Raw genomic sequence first — 22,481 nt, forward strand, 5'->3', positions numbered from 1 at the left:
TATCATACTGCACCAACGTCTCGTCTTTTCAAACCAGTGTTTTTGTGTTATTTTCGGCCTACCATGTTTTCTACGCACGTTTACATGTATAATTTAAATTCATTTTAAATGTATGTTTACAAAGACTAGGAGCGAAAGCCATGCATCATATACGGATATTGGTAAGTGACGGTCTCCTCTCTCCTTTCTGTCCCGTGTAGCGGAGGTGACGTGTGCCCCTAACCAGTTCCAGTGTGCCATCACCAAGCGCTGTATCCCCCGTGTCTGGGTGTGTGACAGGGACAACGACTGTGTGGACGGATCCGACGAGCCTGCCAACTGCAGTATGGATCCACTCTACTGTCCCGTCCAGCATCCTTCTCCCTGCTCCCTGATTCCTCCCCTTCTCTTTCTACCGCCCTTCATTGTATTCTCTCTGATCTCTTCCCCCTCCCCCTCCAGCCCAGATGACGTGTGGCGTGGATGAGTTCCGCTGTAAGGACTCTGGTCGCTGCATCCCGGCCCGGTGGAAGTGTGACGGAGAGGACGACTGTGGGGACGCATCAGACGAACCCAAGGAGGAGTGTGGTGAGTGATGGACGGGGGGTTGGCGGTAGAGAGATTGAGATGCAGGCGAGATGGTGGGATAGGAATGGGGAGATTCCCAAGGTTCTTTTGTGTAATGTGTTTTACATAATTGTGTACTATTAAAATATTTGTTCAGATTTCTACTTTGACTGTATTCTGTGTATGTCGTGTCCTCAGATGAGAGGACATGTGAGCCGTACCAGTTCCGCTGTAAGAACAACCGTTGTGTCCCGGGTCGCTGGCAATGTGACTATGACAACGACTGTGGAGACAACTCCGATGAGGACAAGTGTGGTAGGTCCCCTCTGCTCTGTCCAGTCTGTGATGCTAGGTCTCCTGTCTCTTCTCGCTATGGGGGAGATTAGAGCTACAGAATATATATGTATTCTATTTGTATATGATGCCTGTTTTCACTGTATGGGTTCAGTTACATCTGTTCCCCAGACAGATGATTTAATAGTTTTTAAAGCCACACTGTTGTTTGTGTGTTCACTCAACTGCGCTGCACATTCAAGATTTTGATTTCCATTGCTTTGATTTAACTTTGTGGCCATTTGCACATCTCACATCATCTCATGTTTATTCTGCATTTCACACTGGCCTGTTGACGTGGTTTAGAGGTAGGTGTCTTGACGATCAGCATGAACACCCCCAACCTACCACCAATCTACCCAAGCCCCAACTGTCTGTCTACACTATCCTATTGCCATTAGGGGACAAAAATGTACACAAAATATTTAAAAAGTAGCTTTGCTCCTTGACTCCATAAAAAGTGTTTCTACTCTATCCAGGCTCTCAGCTCCTTTCCAATCCCACTAGTCCTTTTAGCCCCTCCCCCTCGATGTACCATGTGACCCAGTGTACTCCCACCCCCCCATCTTCTGACATGTCCCTTGCTACCAGTCTCTTCCTCCTGTCTGTACAGCCATTTTACCCTCATGACATACGTCTGTGTCCGGAAGTTCTTATTCTTTTCCATACCCCTCTCCTCTCCTCTCCTCTCCTCTCCTCTCCTCTCCTCTCCTCTCCTCTCCTCTCCTCTCCTCTCCTCTCCTCTCCTCTCCTCTCCTCTCCTCTCCTCTCTGTCCCATCAGTGCCAAGGCAGTGTTCAGAGAGTGAGTTTTCCTGTACCAATGGTCGCTGCATCGCTGGGAGGTGGAAGTGTGATGGAGACCATGACTGTGCTGATGGATCAGACGAGGTACAGTGACACTCACAGTTATTAAAAATAGAGTAAAATTACTCACATCAAATGAAAAACCCCTCACTGTTGCTCCCAAACATGATTTTTTTTTTAAGCTTAGTGATATGGAAAGTCAATGTCATCCCCAATCTTACTAGTACATGTCCTAACTCATTGTCACAACGAATACATTACTAGAGGATTGTTCATTTATGAATAGCATTGTCATTAGTGTGACATAGTAAGTGATGTCCCTGCGTGTCCTCCTGCAGAATGGCTGTGATGTGAAGTGTGACAGTGATCAGTTCCAGTGTAAGAATGGCCACTGTATCCCCATCCGCTGGCGCTGTGACGCAGACCCTGACTGTATGGACAGCAGTGACGAGGAGAAGTGTGACAGCGGAGGTGAGTTTTTTTTTTATACACACACATTAGTGTACTGTTCATTAAGTACAAGTCGTGGGTATGTATTTCATAGAAAAAAGTAACTCTCTGTCTCTCTCTCTCTTTCTGTCTCAGTGGGTAGACACTGCCCCCTGGATGAGTTCCAGTGTAACAACACTCTGTGTAAGCCCCTGGCCTGGAAGTGTGACGGAGAGGACGACTGTGGAGACAACTCTGATGAGAACCCAGAGGAGTGCAGTGAGTCTCCATGACATCAATAACACTGTCCCTGAGGATCATTCAACACCTACCTCAGACGTGCCATCTCTTCTCTCCTCCTCTATCCCTCAGCTAAATTCCAGTGCCCACCCAGAAGGCAGTTCCGCTGCCACAACGACCGTGTCTGCCTGCCGATAGCCAGGCACTGTGACGGTGTTGATAACTGCGGGGACAACAGTGATGAGCTCAACTGCCGTGAGTTTTTCTAGTAGTAGAGCGTTATGGAGTGGACTTTTGCAATAGAGTTACGGAGTTGACTAGATGGTTATGGAGTTGAAATAATGCAGCCTCCTCCCTGTTTTCCTCCAGAGACTCCTCCTTCCACGCCAGTCTGTCAGAAGGATGAGTTCCAGTGCTCCAACGGCCGCTGCATCAGCTCCAACCTGCGCTGTGACTACTTCAACAACTGTGAGGACTACGGCTCTGACGAGATCGGCTGCAACAAGAAAGGTGTGTGTTGCATCTCGGCACGCAAGAGTAGTGTGTGTGTGTGTCTCTGTATGTATGTACATGTTATTGTCTGCAAGTTTGACTCTGTCCTGTCTGGTTCTTTGCAGACTCTTCCCTGAATGACTGCCGTAATAACAGGACAGTGTGTGGTGACGGTGATGAGGCCCACTGTGTGGTGAACGGCACTGAGGCCTTCTGCTCCTGCAAACCTGGCTTCAAGACCACAGGCAACAACCGATGTGAAGGTGCAGCACTGCTACAGATACACTCTCTGTTACTGTGATGACTAAATGTCGACAAATGATCTGTAACCCAAATCCTTTTGCTTTGGGGGGGGGGTTGTTCACAGATAAGAATGAGTGTAAGCAGTTTGGAGTGTGTTCCCACATCTGCAACAACACCAAGGGCTCCCACAAGTGCAGCTGCCACAAGTACTTCACCAGGATCAACGACACCTGCAAGGTTGACAGTGAGTACTGCTCAGTTCAGCATTACCAGTGGATTGGTTACAGTTACTGCTTCTCTCTGTCTTTAGAAACCTGTCTGAATTTGTCTCTGTTTGAATGTCTTAGCCTCTGTCACAATTGTGTGTGTTACATTTAGTTAGATATCAGTTAGTGGATGTGTGTGCCAAGTAGCTCTTAGCCACGCAAGACAATTGCATTGTATAGGGATGGCCTTATAACGGTAAGTCAGAGGGGATGTCCTAATTCGGGTTGTGACCTCCCTTCCTCTGTCTTCCCAGGCTTGAGACAGGTGCTCTACATCGCCGACGACAACGAGATCCGCAGCCTGGACCCTGGCATGCCCAACTGGCGCTACGAGCAGACCTTCCAGGGCGACGCCAACGTGCGCATCGATGCCATGGACCTGCACGTCAAGACCAACCGCATCTACTGGACCAACTGGCACACGGGCAGGATCTCCTCCTACGAGCTGCCATCCTCGTCACCGAACGGCAACAACAACCGCCACCGTCGTCAGAGCGACTCCCGCGTCGCCAACCTGGAGGTGTGTGTCTGTCCGTGCTCAGATAGTCTTGACTGCTCTTGTGTCATGCCCTTGGCTCTTTCTCACACACAATGATTTAACTGGTATTGTCCTCCCAACCCCCCCCTCCTCTCCCCGTGTTCAGATCCCCGGTCTGAAGATGCCCCGTGGCATCGCCGTGGACTGGGTGGCAGGGAACATCTACTGGACAGACTCTGGCCGAGATGTGATCGAGGTGGCCCAGATATCAGGCCAACACCGCAAAACCCTCATCTCCGGCATGATTGACGAGCCCTACGCCATCGTAGTGGACCCCCAGAGAGGGTGAGTCTGCCTTGGGAAAGGAGGATAGTGGGGCTGGGAGAGTAGTCTGGACTACTGTGGAAATACATGGGTCTGGAAGATAATTCCTGAGCCTTCAAACACATCCTTCTTTGTGCACATAGTGCTTTCTGATACAGTATTTAAATAAGACTGACGATAGAAAGATGGTGTGCTAGACCAGGGACAAATCAACTGGACATCCAGTAGATATGGTCAAAGGCATTACTATGTGATGGTCAAACGCATTACTATGTGATGGCGCAAGGCATCACTATGTGATGGCGCAAGGCATCACTATGTGATGGCGCAAGGCATCACTATGTGATGGCGCAACGTATTACTATGTGATGGCGCATGTAACTGATTGTCGATGCTGTGTACCCATTAGGACCATGTACTGGGCTGACTGGGGAAACCACCCAAAGATTGAGACTGCTGCCATGGATGGAACCATGAGAGAGACACTGGTACAGGACAACATCCAGTGGCCCACAGGTAACATATATACACACACACACACACTACAAACATTTTACAGACTGACTGACAGGTCCATTTCTCCACAAATTGAAGGATGGGCTGTGTAGAGCTTTGTTTCACTCAATAAGCTTAGCCTCAAACTGACATGTCTCAATGACTGTTCTCCCTCTCTGCTTGTCTGTCTCTCTCCCTCTCTTTCTCTCTATATCCCTCCCTCCCTCTCTCTCTCTCTCTCTCTCTCTCTCTCTGCTTATCTCTGTCTCTCTCTTATCTCTGCCTCTCTGTCTCTCCAGGCCTGGCTGTGGACTACTTTAACGAGCGTCTGTACTGGGCCGATGCTAAGCTGTCAGTGATTGGCAGTGTGAGGCTGAATGGCAGCGACCCGGTGGTGGCTGTGACCAGCATTAAGAACAGTTGAGTGACCTGCACGGGTCTGGGTTTAAAGACCTGGGCTGACATCGCTAAGCCACAGAATGATGTTTTGGTTAGAGATATGTGGGCCCATTTTTAGATGTGGAGTCTTCTCATGGCACTGGGACTGTCAAGAATCGGTGCATTAAATTGGAGCATGCTGATATCCTCAGCAAGTGGGAAAATGTTGTATTTTAGCATAGCTAATAGCATGTCTAACTGGTAAAGAGTTGGTCTGAGCTGTGGTATTCGGTCTTGTTTGTTCCAGAGCTCCACCACCCGTTCAGTATTGACGTGTTTGAGGACTACATCTATGGTGTCACCTACATCAACAACATTGTGTTCCGGGTCAACAAGTATGGCAAAGGCCCCATGGAGAACCTGACTACAGGAATGAACCACGCCACGGACATCGTACTCTACCATCGCAACAAACAGCCTGAGAGTGAGTGGACATCACAGTTATTATCATGACAATCACCGGCTGACAAAATGTCATTACCGCCACAGCCCTAGTAGAGGTCAACACGGCTATTCTCTAAACGCTCTTTCAGGGTTGAATTCTAACTTGAGATGTGTGCACAGAACTAGGCCTACGACAAATTGACTTGCACACCAAAGATCTCAAGTTAGGCTTAGGTCTTTAAAGTCCAAGGGCCACCCATCAAAAATGTGTTGTTCCGGGACCCAGAAAACAGAATTGCAAAATGTCAGCAACACAACGTAGATAAAGTTATGAACGTGATTTAAAAACGTGTAAAAACTGCACATTTAATTTCTTTAATCAAAGTTATTATATTTAGCATCAATCACAGTGCATCTTGGGTAATTTCCCTAGCTAAGTTCCGACATTGCTGTATTTCACCTTGGTTACTGTTGCACTCTGATTCAGAGGAACCCCAAATGAGGAAATGTTTTAACCATGAGCAGTGGTTGTCTCAGTTAATATAATAGGTTTTGGCAGCTGTATTCAGCCTACAGGGGCCATCATTGCTCTTGGCTGCTAGACAAACTAAAGACAGCATGTTTGCTAGCTAGCACAGCTCTCAAAATAAGGTGGCGTTATGAGAAATCTATTTAAACTGCTTCTTCTCTCATATCATTTTTACATTCCTCCAGTCTGGTAGCCTAAATGCCTTGCTTTCTGAATGCATGGACAACGGAACACATGTAACCAAGATGTAACATGGCAACCTCATAATGTTGTTAGGGGGAATTACCCAAAATGAGCTATGATTTCGAAATCGTACCTTTTTGAATTATACATTTTTATTAACTTTTACAATTTTTGATCCACACAGTATTCATAACATTATCAATGTAATGATGTTTAAACTTTGCAGTTTTGTTTCCTGGATCATGGAATGCCTTTTTTGAGGGGTGGCCCTTAGACTATTAGAGACAGACTTACAGTCTGGTATAATTGTGTTAAAGGAGGGCTAATCTTATCATTAAGAAATGCAGTGGCCATGACTGAAGCCAAACGAGAGTTGGCTTGGGTGTGTGTGTTTGTGTGTGTGTTCGCACGTGGCAAGTGTTTGTACATTCACGCTGCCAAAACAGTACACAGTCACTCTTCTATGTAACTTAAAACAGTCTAACCAGGTTTTGAAGTCGACTAGGCTAGCTAGCGCTAGCCAACTTCTTTTTGTCAATTGGCTTCAGCCTGCTGCTGTGGACCGTGGCAAAGTTAGTTTGACATTGGACAGCCTATATCTGGGGCTAGTTTGGGACTGTCAATTACACAATGCAAATGGGACAATATTTTCATTTTGCACATATTTAGTTGTCTCATTAACTGCGTTCAATATTTGTATGTGAATTTCTACAATTTTATAATTGGTTTGAGGTTTTTAAGTCATTTAAATTGAGATATTGACATTTAAAAAAATATTGTCCTATGTAGTTTGTGATATCAAATGTCAAAACAAATTGACCATGGGCATAATGATGTGGTCGTGTGCCGCTGCGCTCCGAATTGATTATTATTTGGGTGCTGTGGGCATGAGGGCAGGATTAAAATAAACCCAACCCATGGAAAACTGTTCAGGTATCCTTCATTCTGTGACATAGGAAATCATTTTATCATCTCGCAAGTCTCCGTTTTGGACAAGACTGACTTAATGACCAAAATTATCCAATTTACACTTTGTAGTCAATTTTGACAGTAGAATAAATGTTTCTGACTCATATCGATGACACAGGCTGTTTTCAAAAAGAGAAGTTGCATTTTAGGGGCAGTTGCTTTTTAACTTGTTGGTCTCTCTGTCTTGCTCTCTGTCAGTGACCAACCCATGTGACAGGAAGAAGTGTGAGTGGTTGTGTCTGCTCAGCCCCAGTGGTCCAGTCTGTACCTGTCCCAACGGACGCACCCTGGACAACGGAACCTGTGTGGAGCTCCCTACTCCTACACTCTCCCCTATCTGTGAGTAGACAAAGTCCTACACACCCACACTCTCCCCCTGTGAGTAAACACTAACACCCTTATACCTAAACTGTTATATTCAACATGTATTGCATTGTCTATGAGTTCACATACAGATTAGATTTCTTTGTCTGAGTTTCATAGATATTTACTTTACCTACAAGAAAATGCTTTGCAATATGTTGCGAGACATGGCATAGGCCAGACATTCATAAAAACAAGAATAACCGCTTAAGGACTCTTACCCCTCCCTTTCACATTACATAGCTGTCTCTCCTGTACTCATTGTTACACATCTCCTTAATGTTCACGGTCCTTGAGCTTTGCACATAATGCACAAACCCAATAGTTTCAATGTCCATGCTTATTTAAGTTCTATTTCACTTTTCACTATTGCCCGTTCCTGAATGAGTGAATCTACTGTGTCCCTAATGTCCTCCTTATTTGTTCATAAGGGTCAGTGCATGTGGCACAAATTCATTTTTGTACCTGACCAGTTTGCACAGGGGAAGTCTGTAGCGCTTCCTGAATGGCAGAAGCACAAACTCTGAGTTGAGCACATGGGAGGGGGACTCTGATATTTTGTTTGCCGTCCTCAACATGTTTGTGTGGTAGCTGTCCAGAAAGGTTTTGATGGTCAGCTTGACAATATTTTTTGGGGCAGTTTTCAGCAGACTTGACACCCTGGTTTTTGCCTGTACTGTGTGTTGTACCAAGCAGTGATGCAGTGCTGCAAAACAGTCTGGATAGTGGAGCAAAAGAACATGTTCAGTATTTCCAAGGTTGCCCCGAAAGACTTCAGCCTGCAGAGAAAGTGCATGCACTGTTGCACCTTAGCACACACATAGCACATAGTCTACTTTGACACTCCATCTCAGGGCATGGTCAACATGTACTCCCAGATATATATATGAGAGTAGACCTGCTGGATGTGTTCACTGTGAATGACTACCTGGTTTTGGTCAGCCACTGACCTGGGCTCAAAGATAACCTCCTGTGTTTTTGTGACATTCAGGACAAAATAGTTTGTCACACCACTGCACAAGGCTGTTTACACTGTCTAGGTACAGTGGGAGGTCGCTGTTGTCCTCCAGTAGGGCCAGCAGGACAGTGTCATCAGAGAACTTAATCATAAAATGCTTGGTGTTTTGACTTGTGCAATTGGTGTACAGAATGAAAAGGACGGGTGAGCTCACACAACCTTGTGGGGCTCCCCAGTTGGTGACCACAGGAGGGGAGAGAGTGTTGTTTACCTTGAGTTCTGTTACTGAGAAATGAGTGTTACCAGTAAATGAGGTGTGGGTTAATGTCCAGTTCTTTCATTTTGGCTAGTAGAAGGTGCGTTTGTATGGTGTTAAAAGCACAGGAAAAATCTAAAGAGTTCTCTGGCGTAGGTTTTTGGTTGGTCTAGGTGTTTCAGGATCAGGTGTGTGAGGGTGGTCATTGCATCCTCTGTACTGCGCCCGTTTCTATAGACAAACTGGTAAGGGTCCAGTTTCCTCTCCACAGAGTCTTTTTATGTTTCGAGACACTATTCTCTCAAGACATTTGACGAGCTCTGAGGTCAGATCCACAGTCATTTTTTCATGATGAAGTGAAATGTTTTCCAGGCCTGTGGTATTGGTGTGTGTGTGAGTCGATGGATAACTGGAGGATGGGTTGCCAGACTGGGTCAAGCTCCTCGGCAAAGTTATTGAGGAGGACTGGGCTCACATTATCTGGCCCAGAGGCCTTCCTTGGGTTCAGCTGTTTAAAAACCTTTGTGGCCTCCCGGGTGGCGCAGTGCTCTAAGGCCACCAGAGACTCTGGGTTCGAGCCCAGGCTCTGTCGCAGCCGGCCGCGCCCGGGAGGTCCGTGGGGCGACGCACAATTGGCCTAGCGTCGTCCGGGTTAGGTAGGGTTTGGCCGGTAGCGCACTAGCGACTCCTGTGGCGGGCCGGGCAACTGCGCGCCGACCAGGTCGCTAGGTGCACAGTGTTTCCTCCGACACATTGGTGCGGCTGGCTTCCGGGTTGGATGGGCGCTGTGTTAAGAAGCAGTGCGACTTGGTTGGGTTGTGTTTCGGAGGACGCATGACTCTCGACCTTCGTCTCTCCCGAGTCCGTACGGGAGTTGTAGCAATGAGACAAGACAGTAACTACTAACTATTGGATACCACGAAATTGGGGAGAAAAAGGGGGTAATACAAATACATTTAAAAAAAACTTTGACCTGCTCTGTAGTAACCATTATTTCGTAGGACAGCAAAGCAGTCATTTGTGTGATTATGGGTGTCAAATCTTTTGTAGAACAGGTTCAGTTTCTTCACAAATGTGGGTTTGCAGGCTCTTCATGGCTTGGCACTCCACCCCCCCCCCCCCCCCCGCAGCATGGTGTTGATCTGTTTCTGGGTCCTCTTCACCCCCCCCCCCCCCCCCCCCCCCCCGCAGCATGGTGTTGATCTGTTTCTGGGTCCTCTTCACCCCCCCCCACAGCAGTGTTGATCTGTTTCTGGGTCCTCTTCACCCCCCCGCAGCATGGTGTTGATCTGTTTCTGGGTCCTCTTCACCCCCCCCACAGCAGTGTTGATCTGTTTCTGGGTCCTCTTCACCCCCCCGCAGCAGTGTTGATCTGTTTCTGGGTCCTCTTCACCCCCCCGCAGCATGGTGTTGATCTGTTTCTGGGTCCTCTTCACCCCCCCCCCCCCCCGCAGCATGGTGTTGATCTGTTTCTGGGTCCTCTTCACCCCCCCGCAGCATAGTGTTGATCTGTTTCTGGGTCCTCTTCACCCCCCCGCAGCATGGTGTTGATCTGTTTCTGGGTCCTCTTCACCCCCCCCCCCCCCCCCGCAGCATGGTGTTGATCTGTTTCTGGGTCCTCTTCACCCCCCCGCAGCAGTGTTGATCTGTTTCTGGGTCCTCTTCACCCCCCCCCCCCCGCAGCATGGTGTTGATCTGTTTCTGGGTCCTCTTCACCCCCCCCCACAGCAGTGTTGATCTGTTTCTGGGTCCTCTTCACCCCCCCGCAGCAGTGTTGATCTGTTTCTGGGTCCTCTTCACCCCCCCGCAGCATGGTGTTGATCTGTTTCTGGGTCCTCTTCACTCCCCCGCAGCATGGTGTTGATCTGTTTCTGGGTCCTCTTCACCCCCCCCGCAGCATAGTGTTGATCTGTTTCTGGGTCCTCTTCACCCCCCCGCAGCATGGTGTTGATCTGTTTCTGGGTCCTCTTCACCCCCCCGCAGCATAGTGTTGATCTGTTTCTGGGTCCTCTTCACTCCCCCGCAGCATGGTGTTGATCTGTTTCTGGGTCCTCTTCACCCCCCCCCCCCCCCCCCCCCCCCCCCCGCAGCATGGTGTTGATCTGTTTCTGGGTCCTCTTCTCCCCCCCGCAGCATAGTGTTGATCTGTTTCTGGGTCCTCTTCACTCCCCCGCAGCATGGTGTTGATCTGTTTCTGGGTCCTCTTCACCCCCCCCGCAGCATAGTGTTGATCTGTTTCTGGGTCCTCTTCACCCCCCCGCAGCATGGTGTTGATCTGTTTCTGGGTCCTCTTCACCACCCCCCCGCAGCATGGTGTTGATCTGTTTCTGGGTCCTCTTCCCCCCCGCAGCATGGTGTTGATCTGTTTCTGGGTCCTCTTCACCCCCCTGTCCTTGTTATTGAAGGCCACTTTCTTTTCTTTGGGAGCCTTTTCGACCCTAACTGTTTTAGTGGGTATTACTGTCTCTACAAAGACGGTCATATAGTCTGTATTTATGGTGGTTGTGTTATTTATACTATTGTTAGCTTCTGAACAAACAGGGTAAAACATGGAATACTAGGAAAACCTCTAACCAAGTTTATTCAACCAATGGGTCATACAGCTGTAAAGACAAAGCACATATATTTCTAACCTCCTACTGGGCGGGGTCAACTCCTCACACATCTAGACAGCCAATACATCACTGTTGCTAAGCAGGAACTTAATTAACCTCTGGCTCCCTCCCCAGAGGTTTTTTTTCTCTCACTTTATCTTTTGACTTGACCTGAGCCAAATTCCTTGCTCCTCCCTAGTTCCGCAGCTGGCCTGCCTTATCAGGCAAACTAGACTGTTTCCCTTTGCCTCTCTCGTTCTTGATCTGGTTTTCTCTAGCTTTGTCTTATACAGTGTCGCATTTTGTTACGTTACAGCTTTATTCTAAAATTTATTCCAAAAAAAATTCCCTCATCAATCTACACACAATACCCCATAATGACAATCTACACACAATACCCCATAATGACAATCTACACACAATACCCCATAATGACAATCTACACACAATACCCCATAATGACAATCTACACACAATACCCCATAATGACAATCTACACACAATACCCCATAATGACAATCTACACACAATACCCCATAATGACAATCTACACACAATACCCCATAATGACAATCTACACACAATACCCCATAATGACAATCTACACACAATACCCCATAATGACAATCTACACACAATACCCCATAATGACAATCTACACACAATACCCCATAATGACAATCTACACACAATACCCCATAATGACAATCTACACACAATACCCCATAATGACAATCTACACACAATACCCCATAATGACAATCTACACACAATACCCCATAATGACAATCTACACACAATACCCCATAATGACAATCTACACACAATACCCCATAATGACAATCTACACACAATACCCCATAATGACAATCTACACACAATACCCCATAATGACAATCTACACACAATACCCCATAATGACAATCTACACACAATACCCCATAATGACAATCTACACACAATACCCCATAATGACAATCTACACACAATACCCCATAATGACAATCTACACACAATACCCCATAATGACAATCTACACACAATACCCCATAATGACAATCTACACACAATACCCCATAATGACAATCTACACACAATACCCCATAATGACAATCTACACACAATACCCCATAATGACAATCTACACACAATACCCCATAATGACAATCTACACACAATACCCCATAATGACAATCTACACACAATACCCCATAATGACAATCTACACACAATACCCCATAATGACAATCTACACACAATACCCCATAATGACAATCTACACACAATACCCCATAATGACAATCTACACACAATACCCCATAATGACAATCTACACACAATACCCCATAATGACAATCTACACACAATACCCCATAATGACAATCTACACACAATACCCCATAATGACAATCTACACACAATACCCCATAATGACAATCTACACACAATACCCCATAATGACAATCTACACACAATACCCCATAATGACAATCTACACACAATACCCCATAATGACAAAGTGAAAACAGGTTTTTAGACATTTTAGAAAATGTATTAAAAATGAAATTGCTTATTTACGTAAGTATTCAGACTCTTTGCTATGAGACTCGAAATTGAGCTCAGGTGCATCCTGTTTCCATTGATCATCCTTGATATTTCTACAACTTGATTGGAATTCACCTGTGGTAAATTCAATTGATTGGACATGATTTGGAAAGGCACACCGGACTTGAACCCGATGGAAAAGCTCTGGAGAGACCTGAAAAAAGCTGTGCATCGACGCTCCCCATCCAACCTGGCAGAGCTTGAGATGATCTGCAGAGAAGAATGGGAGAAACTCCCCAAATACAGTTGTGCCAAGCTTGTAACGTCATACCCAAGAAGACTTGAGGCTGTAATTGCTGTTTCAACAAAGTACTGAGTAAAGGGTCTGAATACTTATGTCAATGTGATATTTAAGTTTTTTTTAAATATACATTTGCATACATTCCAAAACTTGTTTTTGCTTTGTCATTGTGGGGTATTGTGTGTAAATTCAATACATTTTTTAATAAGGCTGTAATGTAACAGCATTTTGTAAAGTCGAGAGGTCGGAATACTTTCCGAATGAACTGTACGCTTAAGTCCTGTGCAATCTTTTTAGATTATATGATTTTATAGTACGAAGAATATAATTGAATGGATATTTTTCCCATTCCGGAGTGAGAGTGCATGCATATGAAGTGGCTATGTTGAGTGTAGGTGATTTTTTTGAAACACTAGTTATTTGGCAGCTCTACAAACCTTAGAATGCCTTTAGAAATCAGAAGATATATTGGCTGCATGATACGACTATAGGCTATTGATGATTTGAGAAAGCACAAGTTTTTTTTTTTGTGACTATGTTCCTTGCCTCAGGCCACACAGGTTGTCTCATCAAGTGCTCATATTTCAACCCCCTCACAAAAAGAGATCGCAGTTTTGGAACTGCAGTAATTGCAGTCGACTGCTGTATTTTGGACGCAGTAATTGAAGAAAACTGCAGTTATACTGCACTCTGACTGCAATTTGTTTTCATAAGACGATCTCAATTAAATATTGTCTTTACTAGTATTTTAAATTAGTTTCAATTTAGAATGGCCCATTATCATATGGGCAAGAATAATGGCAAAACAAAAAATACATGTCGTCCATATGCACTGGAATAGTGAATGAAGGCCACTTTCCCAGCGGTAGGTTTTTCACTCATGTTGGGTAGGCTACTCCTGTTATTTCCCTGTGCCACAGATGATATTCCACTCTGGACTCTCCAGCCCCGTTACTGTAGCTACTCTGTGCTTCATTTGGAAATCAATTAAATCTGTTCGGGAACATCAATAGTTACCTTCTGTAGCTAAAGGTAATGTCAGTCTATTCATTATGAAAATATATTTTTTAAATGCCCTATTACTAGGCTATTCAAAAATAAATTCACTATAATTCTAGGCTAAATCTGAATTTGTTCAATTTAGGCTAGAACAATTATGTACCAAAGATATATTTTAAAACAAGTGTAATATGTGGTAGGCTATGTATTGTATAACGGCACAATCATTGTTTGAATTCTGGGTTTTTTTCCGGGCCTGGGTTCTTATGCTTATGCATAAACTCTAATATGCATATAAGTGTTTTGAATTAATCATCATGTTAGAAAATGCTGCCCATTTAGTTGTTAGGCTTTGAAACAACATCCACAATGGCCATGCTTTCCACCCAGTTTCAACCAATTTTTTTTAAACTTCTTTCTTCAAATTGGTCAATCACAGTGAGGTGAGTTTTAAAAGCACATACTGCTTTGATAAGTGTTTTGATTTGATTTGCATTGATGTCAGAGTGGTTAGAGGGACAATCGAGCCCTGAGTACCAGGCCATTAGCAACCTTATGATCGCTAATTGTTGATTACTACTAATGAATGTCCAGAGTGAATAAAAGGAGATTACCGTGACTCAATGGTCACGTGGAATTTTCCTGCGATCGTGACTCGTGACTGCCGGCGTGGTGGTAATATGGTCACTGCAACAGCCCTAGTCTTGTAGACAGAGATGATCTGGACAGCGTTGTGGTCAGAGTTGGAGATCAGTGGTTTGATGTTGGGGGTGTAGCAGTCTTTGATATTGACATAGCACTTGTCCAGGATATTCCAGATCCTGGTGTTGCCTTTGTCTTCCCTGTTTTCTCCTCACCCGTAACTCGATTGGGATGTTGTAGTATTCCGGGGGTCTCGTTGTTGGTGGTACTGATGGTACTCCGTGGTGCTCGCTTGCATGTTTGTAATCCTGTTGTGGTCTCCAACATGTTTGTATTCCAAACACACCGTATTACAGAAGTAGCGTTGTTATCAAAGTTAATCTTATAGTCTGTTTGTGTAATAATCTGCAGTGGGTATAAAAGTCATTTTTAGCTCACATAAAACTCAAAAGGATGACAGAAACATTAAACACACATCCACACTAATCCCTACCTGTAATTCTTCACACTCACCCCTTCTCTCCTCCCCCAGCTCCTCCCAGTGGTACGTGTAATGTCCAGTGTCTGAACGGAGGCAGTTGTTTCCTCAACGCCAGGAAGCAGCCCAAGTGTCGCTGCCAGCCCAACTTCGGAGGAGACAAGTGTGAGGTGGACCAGTGCAGGGACTACTGCCAGAATGGAGGCACCTGCACAGCCTCTCCTACAGGTAATACACTACCCTGACAGGAGGGCTGGCTGTCTGAGAGGAGTCAGAATAACACATTAAGCCAGGAACAGTGAGACATATAAACAAATAATACAACTATACAGCTGTGTATTGAGTCAAGAATTTTACCCTCAATGAGCAGTCCTGATGTTAGTCTGATGTTAGAGGTCAAGTCTCCTGAGTTTCTCTCTCCTCTTCCTGTCTTATCTCTGTCGGACCATGTCTGTCTTGTCTCTCCCTCCCTCCCCAGGCTCCCCTACGTGTCGCTGTCTGACAGGGTTCACTGGTCCTAACTGTAACCTCCAAACCTGTAAGAACTACTGTCAGAACGAAGGGAATTGCACGGTCAGCGCTGGCAACCAGCCCACATGCCGCTGCCCTGCTGACTTCCTGGGGGACCAGTGCCAGTACCGTGAGTCTCACTGTCTGTCTTTCTGTTGGTCTGCCCCGGTCTGATCTTATTTTTTATTTCATGTAATATTGCCCTGTTGTTTTTGTCTATAAATGCTCCGTACTGTGTCATGTGACCTACCTCTTCAAAAGGTATCTTCAACAATCCCACAGCACACCCCTACCCTACCCCACCCCGAGTAAGGGGAGAAGATTAAAACCTAAAACCTACTGTTGTACTTGACTTTCTTGCACTAACACTTGTCCTTTCTTACTAGCACTGACTTTGCTGATACCTGCTTTATTAAGGAAAATGTTTACTTACTATAAGCAGGTTTCCATCCAACCATTTTTATGTGAGTAAAGTACCTGTCGGATAAAGAACTCACGACCGGCCTGATGTTAGATTATACATTTAAAAAACTTCCGGAAGACTAGTAAAGCTCAAACTAAGTTTATTCACCCACTGGGTCACACAGCTGCATAAGATAACATATTTACACAAGCACTGGTATTTAACCCTTCCTCCTATGCTGAGTCTCCTCCTTACACATCTGGACAGCCAATACACCTCTGTTGCTCTTTCTCACTTCATCTGAACTGACCTCGGCCCAAATTCCTCACTCCTCCCCAACTCACGGCTGTCCTGTTGACTTGTACCAGCCCTTCTCCTTTCCAAAGGATACCTGATGTCTAACAATAACATGTTCTGACAGAATGTAAACGTTCAGCATTCCCCTCTCTCCCTCAGTGGCATGGTTTAGGATATTTCAAGTTTATAAGTCAGAACCCATCACTGTCAAATTGTCCACAAAACAAAATACGCTAGACACGGGTGGATATTTTTTGGGTCGGTGATTAGATTACCGTATGCAAAAACTTGTGGTGGAAACTATTTATTGCACAATTCTTTGATAGAATATCCATCATGTTGAGGTAAATTGGCAATGCAATGCTATGTTGTGTGGTCCTCCCACTACGACTTGGAAAACCATGCAGTTTATTATGCTAAGCTACATATGCTATGGGTTATGATAAACTTCAGAGTGATTAAAGTGCATGGTGATAAGCTTGCTGCGCCTTTCCATTTGTTTGGTTCTATTATTAAAGTAAGAACTGGACGGACACTGAAGGCTTAAACCAAGTTTATTCTCCCCAGAGGGTCGATACAGCTGCATCAGTCCCAGACATGGTTCAAGTTTATTCTCCCCAGAGGGTCGATACAGCTGCATCAGTCCCAGACATGGTTCAAGTTTATTCTCCCCAGAGGGTCGATACAGCTGCATCAGTCCCAGACATGGTTCAGGTTTATTCTCCCCAGAGGGTCGATACAGCTGCATCAGTCCCAGACATGGTTCAGGTTTATTCTCCCCAGAGGGTCGATACAGCTGCATCAGTCCCAGACATGGTTCAGGTTTATTCTCCCCAGAGGGTCGATACAGCTGCATCAGTCCCAGACATGGTTCAGGTTTATTCTCCCCAGAGGGTTGATACAGCTGCATCAGTCCCAGACATGGTTCAAGTCTTCAGTGTCCGTCGCGTTCTTACTCTAATATTAGAACCTAACAGATTGCGTTGTCGGCAGGATCTTAACACAAACTCATAGAACTTCTGTTATACGACAGTGCTTTTTGTGTCCACTGACTACGTCATTATGCACAGCCTTTTATTCGCTAGAAGACAGTTTGATGGAAACATACCCCTGCTGGTAAAAATTCACATTTCTTTTTTGCAAACATAAGAATGCTTAAAAAAAAATCTTTCAACAAATTGATGGAAATATAGCTAGTTTGGGAGGACTGTGATATGTGGTTGTCTCACCTAGCTACCTTAAGATAAATGCACTAACTGTGAGTTTTTATTTGACCTTTATTTAACCAGGCAAGTCAGTTAAGAACAAATTCTTATTTACAATGACGGCCTAGGAACAGTGGGTTAACTGCCTGTTCAGGGGCAGAACGACAGATTTGTACCTTGTCAGCTCGGGGGTTTGAACTTGCAACCTTCCGGTTACTAGTCCAATGCTCTAACCACTAGGTGACCCTGCCATCACACTGGATAATAGCATCTGCTAAATTATATTCTATAATGTGGATCATAATGAACCAAACAACTCTGTCTGTCTGTGTCTGTACTGTCACCTACTGGCAGTATAACACTATGGCACTTAACATTTTGTAGAAAGCACCATAAAAGTGTAAACTACTTGGTACTCTTTTGAGATCTACCTTAAGGCTCCTTGCGCTCAGTATACTCAGACTGATAGCTGTCTCTTCTGTATGCCTGTGTGTGAGTAGGTAGCTGCGAGGGCCACTGTCTGAACAGGGGCACATGTCTGCAGAGTGCCAGCGGGGCGCGCCAGTGTCGCTGTCTGCCCCAGTACAGCGGCAGCACCTGTGAGGTGGACAAGTGTCACTACTGTCGCGACGGCAAGTGTATCCCCACTAACTCCTTCCAGCCCACAGGAGAGGTCACCTGCATGTAAGTGTCACACACACAGAGAAACTGATATTGACAGAAACAGACACCAACACACATTCACACATCAATTCATAACACACACCCACCACCCACACACCTGTCCCAACCTATTGTTACTTGTGTGTCCTGTAGCTGCACCAACGGCAGAGTCCAACCCAGCTGCTACACGTGTGATGAGTACTGTGCTAATGGCCAGTGCTCTGTCAACCAACACACACACCTACCAGAGTGCAAGTGAGTATATATACACACACACACGCACTCTCACACTCACTCACTAGAATGTTATCTCTGGTTGCTATGACGTTACATCTCTCTCTCTCCCCAGGTGTTCTGCAGGCTGGGTGGGGCATCGCTGTGAGGTGGTGGCCTCTAGTGTAGACTCCTCAGAGTCTGGTGGACGTAAGTAAACTATTCTAAAGGTTTGCAAAAAGTAGAGGCATAACTTTTGCTTGTGAGTTTTAACGTAGATGTCGGCTGGCCATCAAAATAAAACGCAAGAGCTGTTCCTACATTTTACACACATTATTTTGGCTGCACATCAACTTGACGCCAATTGAAGTCTCCTACCATCAAAAATCACCTCCAGGATTGCCAGTTCTGTGTAGAACGGTCGCCAGACTCAGCCTAACTATGTATACTGTTTATGTGTGTCTGTGTGCAGGTACTGCCTCCATAGTGGTCCTAATGCTGCTACTGCTGTTGTTGATTCTGTTGGTGGGAGGAGCGGTGTTCTGGTACAGAAAGAGGATGAGGGGGTGAGTAACACCACACTAAACAACTCCACACTACACAACTCCAATACACTAGAAGAGTAAACACTGGGACATTAACTTAACTGCCTCTCAAGCTCTGTCTTCTTCATGGTCTCTGTACTCTCAGCCTCTCTTTCCTTTATCTCTTGGTCTTTACTGTTCACTCCTTTTCTCTCTTTCTATCTCTGGTTCTCTCTTTGCTGTGAGTAACTGCATCTCTTCTGTCCCTCAGGTCTGGCAGGCCGGGCAAATCCTGCTCCAGACTCGCGCGGTAACGGTTGCCAGGGTTACGCTTTCCATCCTCTCTCTCTCTCTCTCTCCCAATTCAAAATGGCATCCCGTCCATTTCTCTCTCTTTTCATCTCTCCCTTCATCAGTCTCTTTTGCTGTGCAGTGTATAGTCCTGTGGTCAGTGTCTCGACTCTCTTTCTCTCCGTTGTGAATGAGCAGTGCTCTAGTTCAGCTTGCCCCTCCCTCTCCCGTTCTGAATCATTGTTCAGGATTGGTCCCTCTCTCCAAACCTCCCCACTATACTGTACTTCTAGGGGGCTATTAAACAGGTGGTGATCTATTGGAGAGGCTGTGAAATAGATCAGTCTATGGCCCCAGAGTGCCTATAGTACCCCATGCTGTTCTCCATCATACTGTATTGTACTGTATCATGTTGTTGTGTAGAGTGCTTCCGTACTGAGAGAGGGGGCGCTCTGACTGCATTGTTCCAAACCAGGATTTGGAAAATGCAACATGAAAAATCCAGCATTTACTATCCTTCAAGTCCATGGTTTGACCCGGAATGCTAACGCTCCAAACTGACAACATACATTTTGATCCAAAATGCCTATAGATTTTCAAGACGTCAATAGATTTGACCTTGCTTATGTTTTTCAAGCAAACTCTTAAACAGGCATTCCGTAGTACCGTTACAAACCCCTCTGCAGGACCAGTGTGTCTAGTGTATTCTAGCTAGGTGAATGCTGGGTTTGCGTTGTTGCCTGTGCTGTGGCTTTGGATCCATGCACAGTGATGTGACAGCCACTACCCCCTCCCTGACTCTGTGATGTGGCCGTGTCGCTGCCCGCGCTGTGTGGACTCGCTCAGGACCCGTCTGTACCTCGGGTCATGACCTTTCACCTCTGTGTTTGCAGGACCAAGGGCTTCCAGCACCAGAGGATGACCAACGGAGCCATGAACGTGGAGATAGGAAACCCAGCATACAAGATCTACGAGGGCGAGCCAGACGACGATGTCGGGGAGCTTCTAGACTCAGACTTCACACTGGACCCAGACAAGGTAACACACACGGTAATAAAAGCAAGCCCAAAAACGCACTTACACCATGTCACACAGACCTGTACACGCAAACACACACACACACACACACACACACACCATGGACACAAATGAGGCAACATACAAAAACACTTACTATGATGAATGTAGTTTATCTAATGGTCCTCCCTGGTCTCTTCCCAGCCAACCAACTTCACCAACCCAGTGTATGCCACCCTGTACATGGGAGCCCACAATAGCCGCAACTCCCTGGCCAGCACGGATGAGAAGAAGGAGCTTCTGTCACGGGGGGATGAGGAGCCCCTGGTGGACCCTCTGGCATAGAATGTCCATTAGCCTGGGGCGTACCATTCCAAACACACCCCTCTTTTTGCCTTTTAAAGAAAAAAAATGAAGAAAAAAAAGCTATAAAAAGCCTGAACACTGTATAAAATGTACAAAAATGAAGGACTACTTTTGTATGTGATTGCAGTATTATATTTTGTTCTTTTACGATTCCTCTGGTCAAAAATTAACAAAATCGTTTTCTATAAGATATTTTTTATTTACTTTTTGTCCCTTCCCCTTTACCTAAATAGCCACTACCTCTGTGCAAAATGAAATGGAAAAAGAAAATTAGAAGTTAAAACATAATCATTGGACAATTTTTATTTTTGTATGAATTGTATAGAGAAAAAAACATTGTTCCATGTCACCAGTGCCAACTCTGTTCATGTTGACTTCGAGCGGGGGGAGGCTAACTCAAAGTTTTGTAAGTTGATACCAATGTTGTCTTGATGACAGTTTTGTCTGCGGGAGTGCGAAAGACAGGAATAATATAGCACGATTTGTGTACAGCACGTGTAAAATGTCAAAATCGGATGGCAACTTCAGTATTTCCATATTATTTTCTCAGAGAACGATCTTCATGAAATTGTTTTCTTCCTTGCACAAATGTAATGTTTTACGGTGTATATACCGTAAGATGTAACACAGGTCAAATATATGTTTGTTTCTAGCATATTCTAACGGTGTGTAGGGCTTGTGATGATAAAGTAGCCTAATCAAAGTGTTGAAGAGACTGAGGAGTGACTGACTAATCTCTGGTAATGATGTTGAAGATGTGTTCAACATTCTAGGCTTGTGAATGCTTCCATGTGGTGGGAAGTGTGCCCAGTGGCCATATCACAGCAGGTCAGAGCATTCTAACGAAGGGATGGACAAGAGAACCTGTGACAGTGTGACACCTTTACTGAGAAGAACGTCACCCGTTGGTCTGCACCCCTTCAGTGGACTGTGGTGCCAGAGGACAGAGAAAAGAGATGGGATAACATTTGGTCTGTGTTTTCTTTCCCCCTGCAGCATTTCTTTCTCTGGTTTCTGGCCTAGAGACTGGCTGTCTGTCAGACTGTACAGATGAATCCTTCTAACCTTGAGATCTGTGCTTTTATGGTTTTGGAACAGATCCTTCTGAAGTGCATTCATTCCTTTCTCTTGCATAGCTTGCATTGCATTTCCCTGTTTTTCCTTTAGCCATTCCTGATCATCTCTTGGTCTCCCGTACCCTGTTGCTGGCGCTGCCATTTTGGTCGCTCCGATGTGTCTTTAAGCTCGGCCGCTGTCCCAAAATGCTGTTTCTGTCAGGTGATCAGCAATATTTTAATGCATGTGAAAAAAACACATTCAAGTAACTAGAATAACAAATCCTTATTTTGCTTAACTGTCAGCAAGTGTAAGTTTTGATTTATGCTGTCGCATTTTTTCTTTTTCTTTTAAAAGGAGAGAAGTACAATCATTTTACTTAAAGAACATTTTTGCAAAATCATAAATGCATTTTGGGATTTAAGTTGTTTTTGATTAGTCCTTGTTTTATAATGAAAAATTACACTTTTATAGTACAAAATGCATGGAGGTTCAAACTTTCTTCTGGAAAGAAAATAAAAAATAATGTTAACATTTTTGCTGGAGTACTTTACAGAATAAATAAGATTGTTATAAATAAAATTAAGAACTGTACAGAAAACAATCAGTTGGATTTTGTCTTCTTTCAGTACCTAATTACTAACTG

General features: G+C 45.1%; 1 protein-coding gene across 6 annotated transcripts in view; it reads left to right on the forward strand.

The window, feature by feature from the left end:
* LOC110494239 (low-density lipoprotein receptor-related protein 1) overlaps nucleotides 1–22,439 on the forward strand; it is a 178,186-nt gene extending 155,747 nt beyond the window's left edge. For 2 of the 6 annotated variants that reach the window (XM_036950321.1, XM_036950322.1), the window contains exons 65-89: nucleotides 201–323; nucleotides 442–567; nucleotides 745–861; nucleotides 1,662–1,768; nucleotides 2,023–2,155; nucleotides 2,270–2,392; nucleotides 2,486–2,608; nucleotides 2,723–2,863; nucleotides 2,971–3,108; nucleotides 3,213–3,332; nucleotides 3,609–3,874; nucleotides 3,999–4,177; nucleotides 4,566–4,672; nucleotides 4,951–5,070; nucleotides 5,337–5,513; nucleotides 7,353–7,493; nucleotides 15,345–15,518; nucleotides 15,769–15,930; nucleotides 18,206–18,389; nucleotides 18,522–18,623; nucleotides 18,718–18,791; nucleotides 19,054–19,147; nucleotides 19,377–19,415; nucleotides 20,290–20,446; nucleotides 20,618–22,439. In XM_036950321.1, the coding sequence (XP_036806216.1) occupies nucleotides 201–323; nucleotides 442–567; nucleotides 745–861; nucleotides 1,662–1,768; nucleotides 2,023–2,155; nucleotides 2,270–2,392; nucleotides 2,486–2,608; nucleotides 2,723–2,863; nucleotides 2,971–3,108; nucleotides 3,213–3,332; nucleotides 3,609–3,874; nucleotides 3,999–4,177; nucleotides 4,566–4,672; nucleotides 4,951–5,070; nucleotides 5,337–5,513; nucleotides 7,353–7,493; nucleotides 15,345–15,518; nucleotides 15,769–15,930; nucleotides 18,206–18,389; nucleotides 18,522–18,623; nucleotides 18,718–18,791; nucleotides 19,054–19,147; nucleotides 19,377–19,415; nucleotides 20,290–20,446; nucleotides 20,618–20,758 (3,368 nt within the window). In that variant the 3' untranslated portion in view covers nucleotides 20,759–22,439. The remainder of the gene's footprint in view (nucleotides 1–200; nucleotides 324–441; nucleotides 568–744; nucleotides 862–1,661; nucleotides 1,769–2,022; nucleotides 2,156–2,269; nucleotides 2,393–2,485; nucleotides 2,609–2,722; nucleotides 2,864–2,970; nucleotides 3,109–3,212; nucleotides 3,333–3,608; nucleotides 3,875–3,998; nucleotides 4,178–4,565; nucleotides 4,673–4,950; nucleotides 5,071–5,336; nucleotides 5,514–7,352; nucleotides 7,494–15,344; nucleotides 15,519–15,768; nucleotides 15,931–18,205; nucleotides 18,390–18,521; nucleotides 18,624–18,717; nucleotides 18,792–19,053; nucleotides 19,148–19,376; nucleotides 19,416–20,289; nucleotides 20,447–20,617) is intronic. The other 4 variants (XM_036950325.1, XM_036950326.1, XM_036950323.1 and 1 more) reach the window with 3 other exon arrangements.
* The last annotated feature ends 42 nt before the right edge of the window (nucleotides 22,440–22,481 follow it).

This window comes from Oncorhynchus mykiss, chromosome 17, assembly GCF_013265735.2.
Source record: "Oncorhynchus mykiss isolate Arlee chromosome 17, USDA_OmykA_1.1, whole genome shotgun sequence".
NCBI classification, from domain to species: Eukaryota; Metazoa; Chordata; class Actinopteri; order Salmoniformes; family Salmonidae; genus Oncorhynchus; species Oncorhynchus mykiss.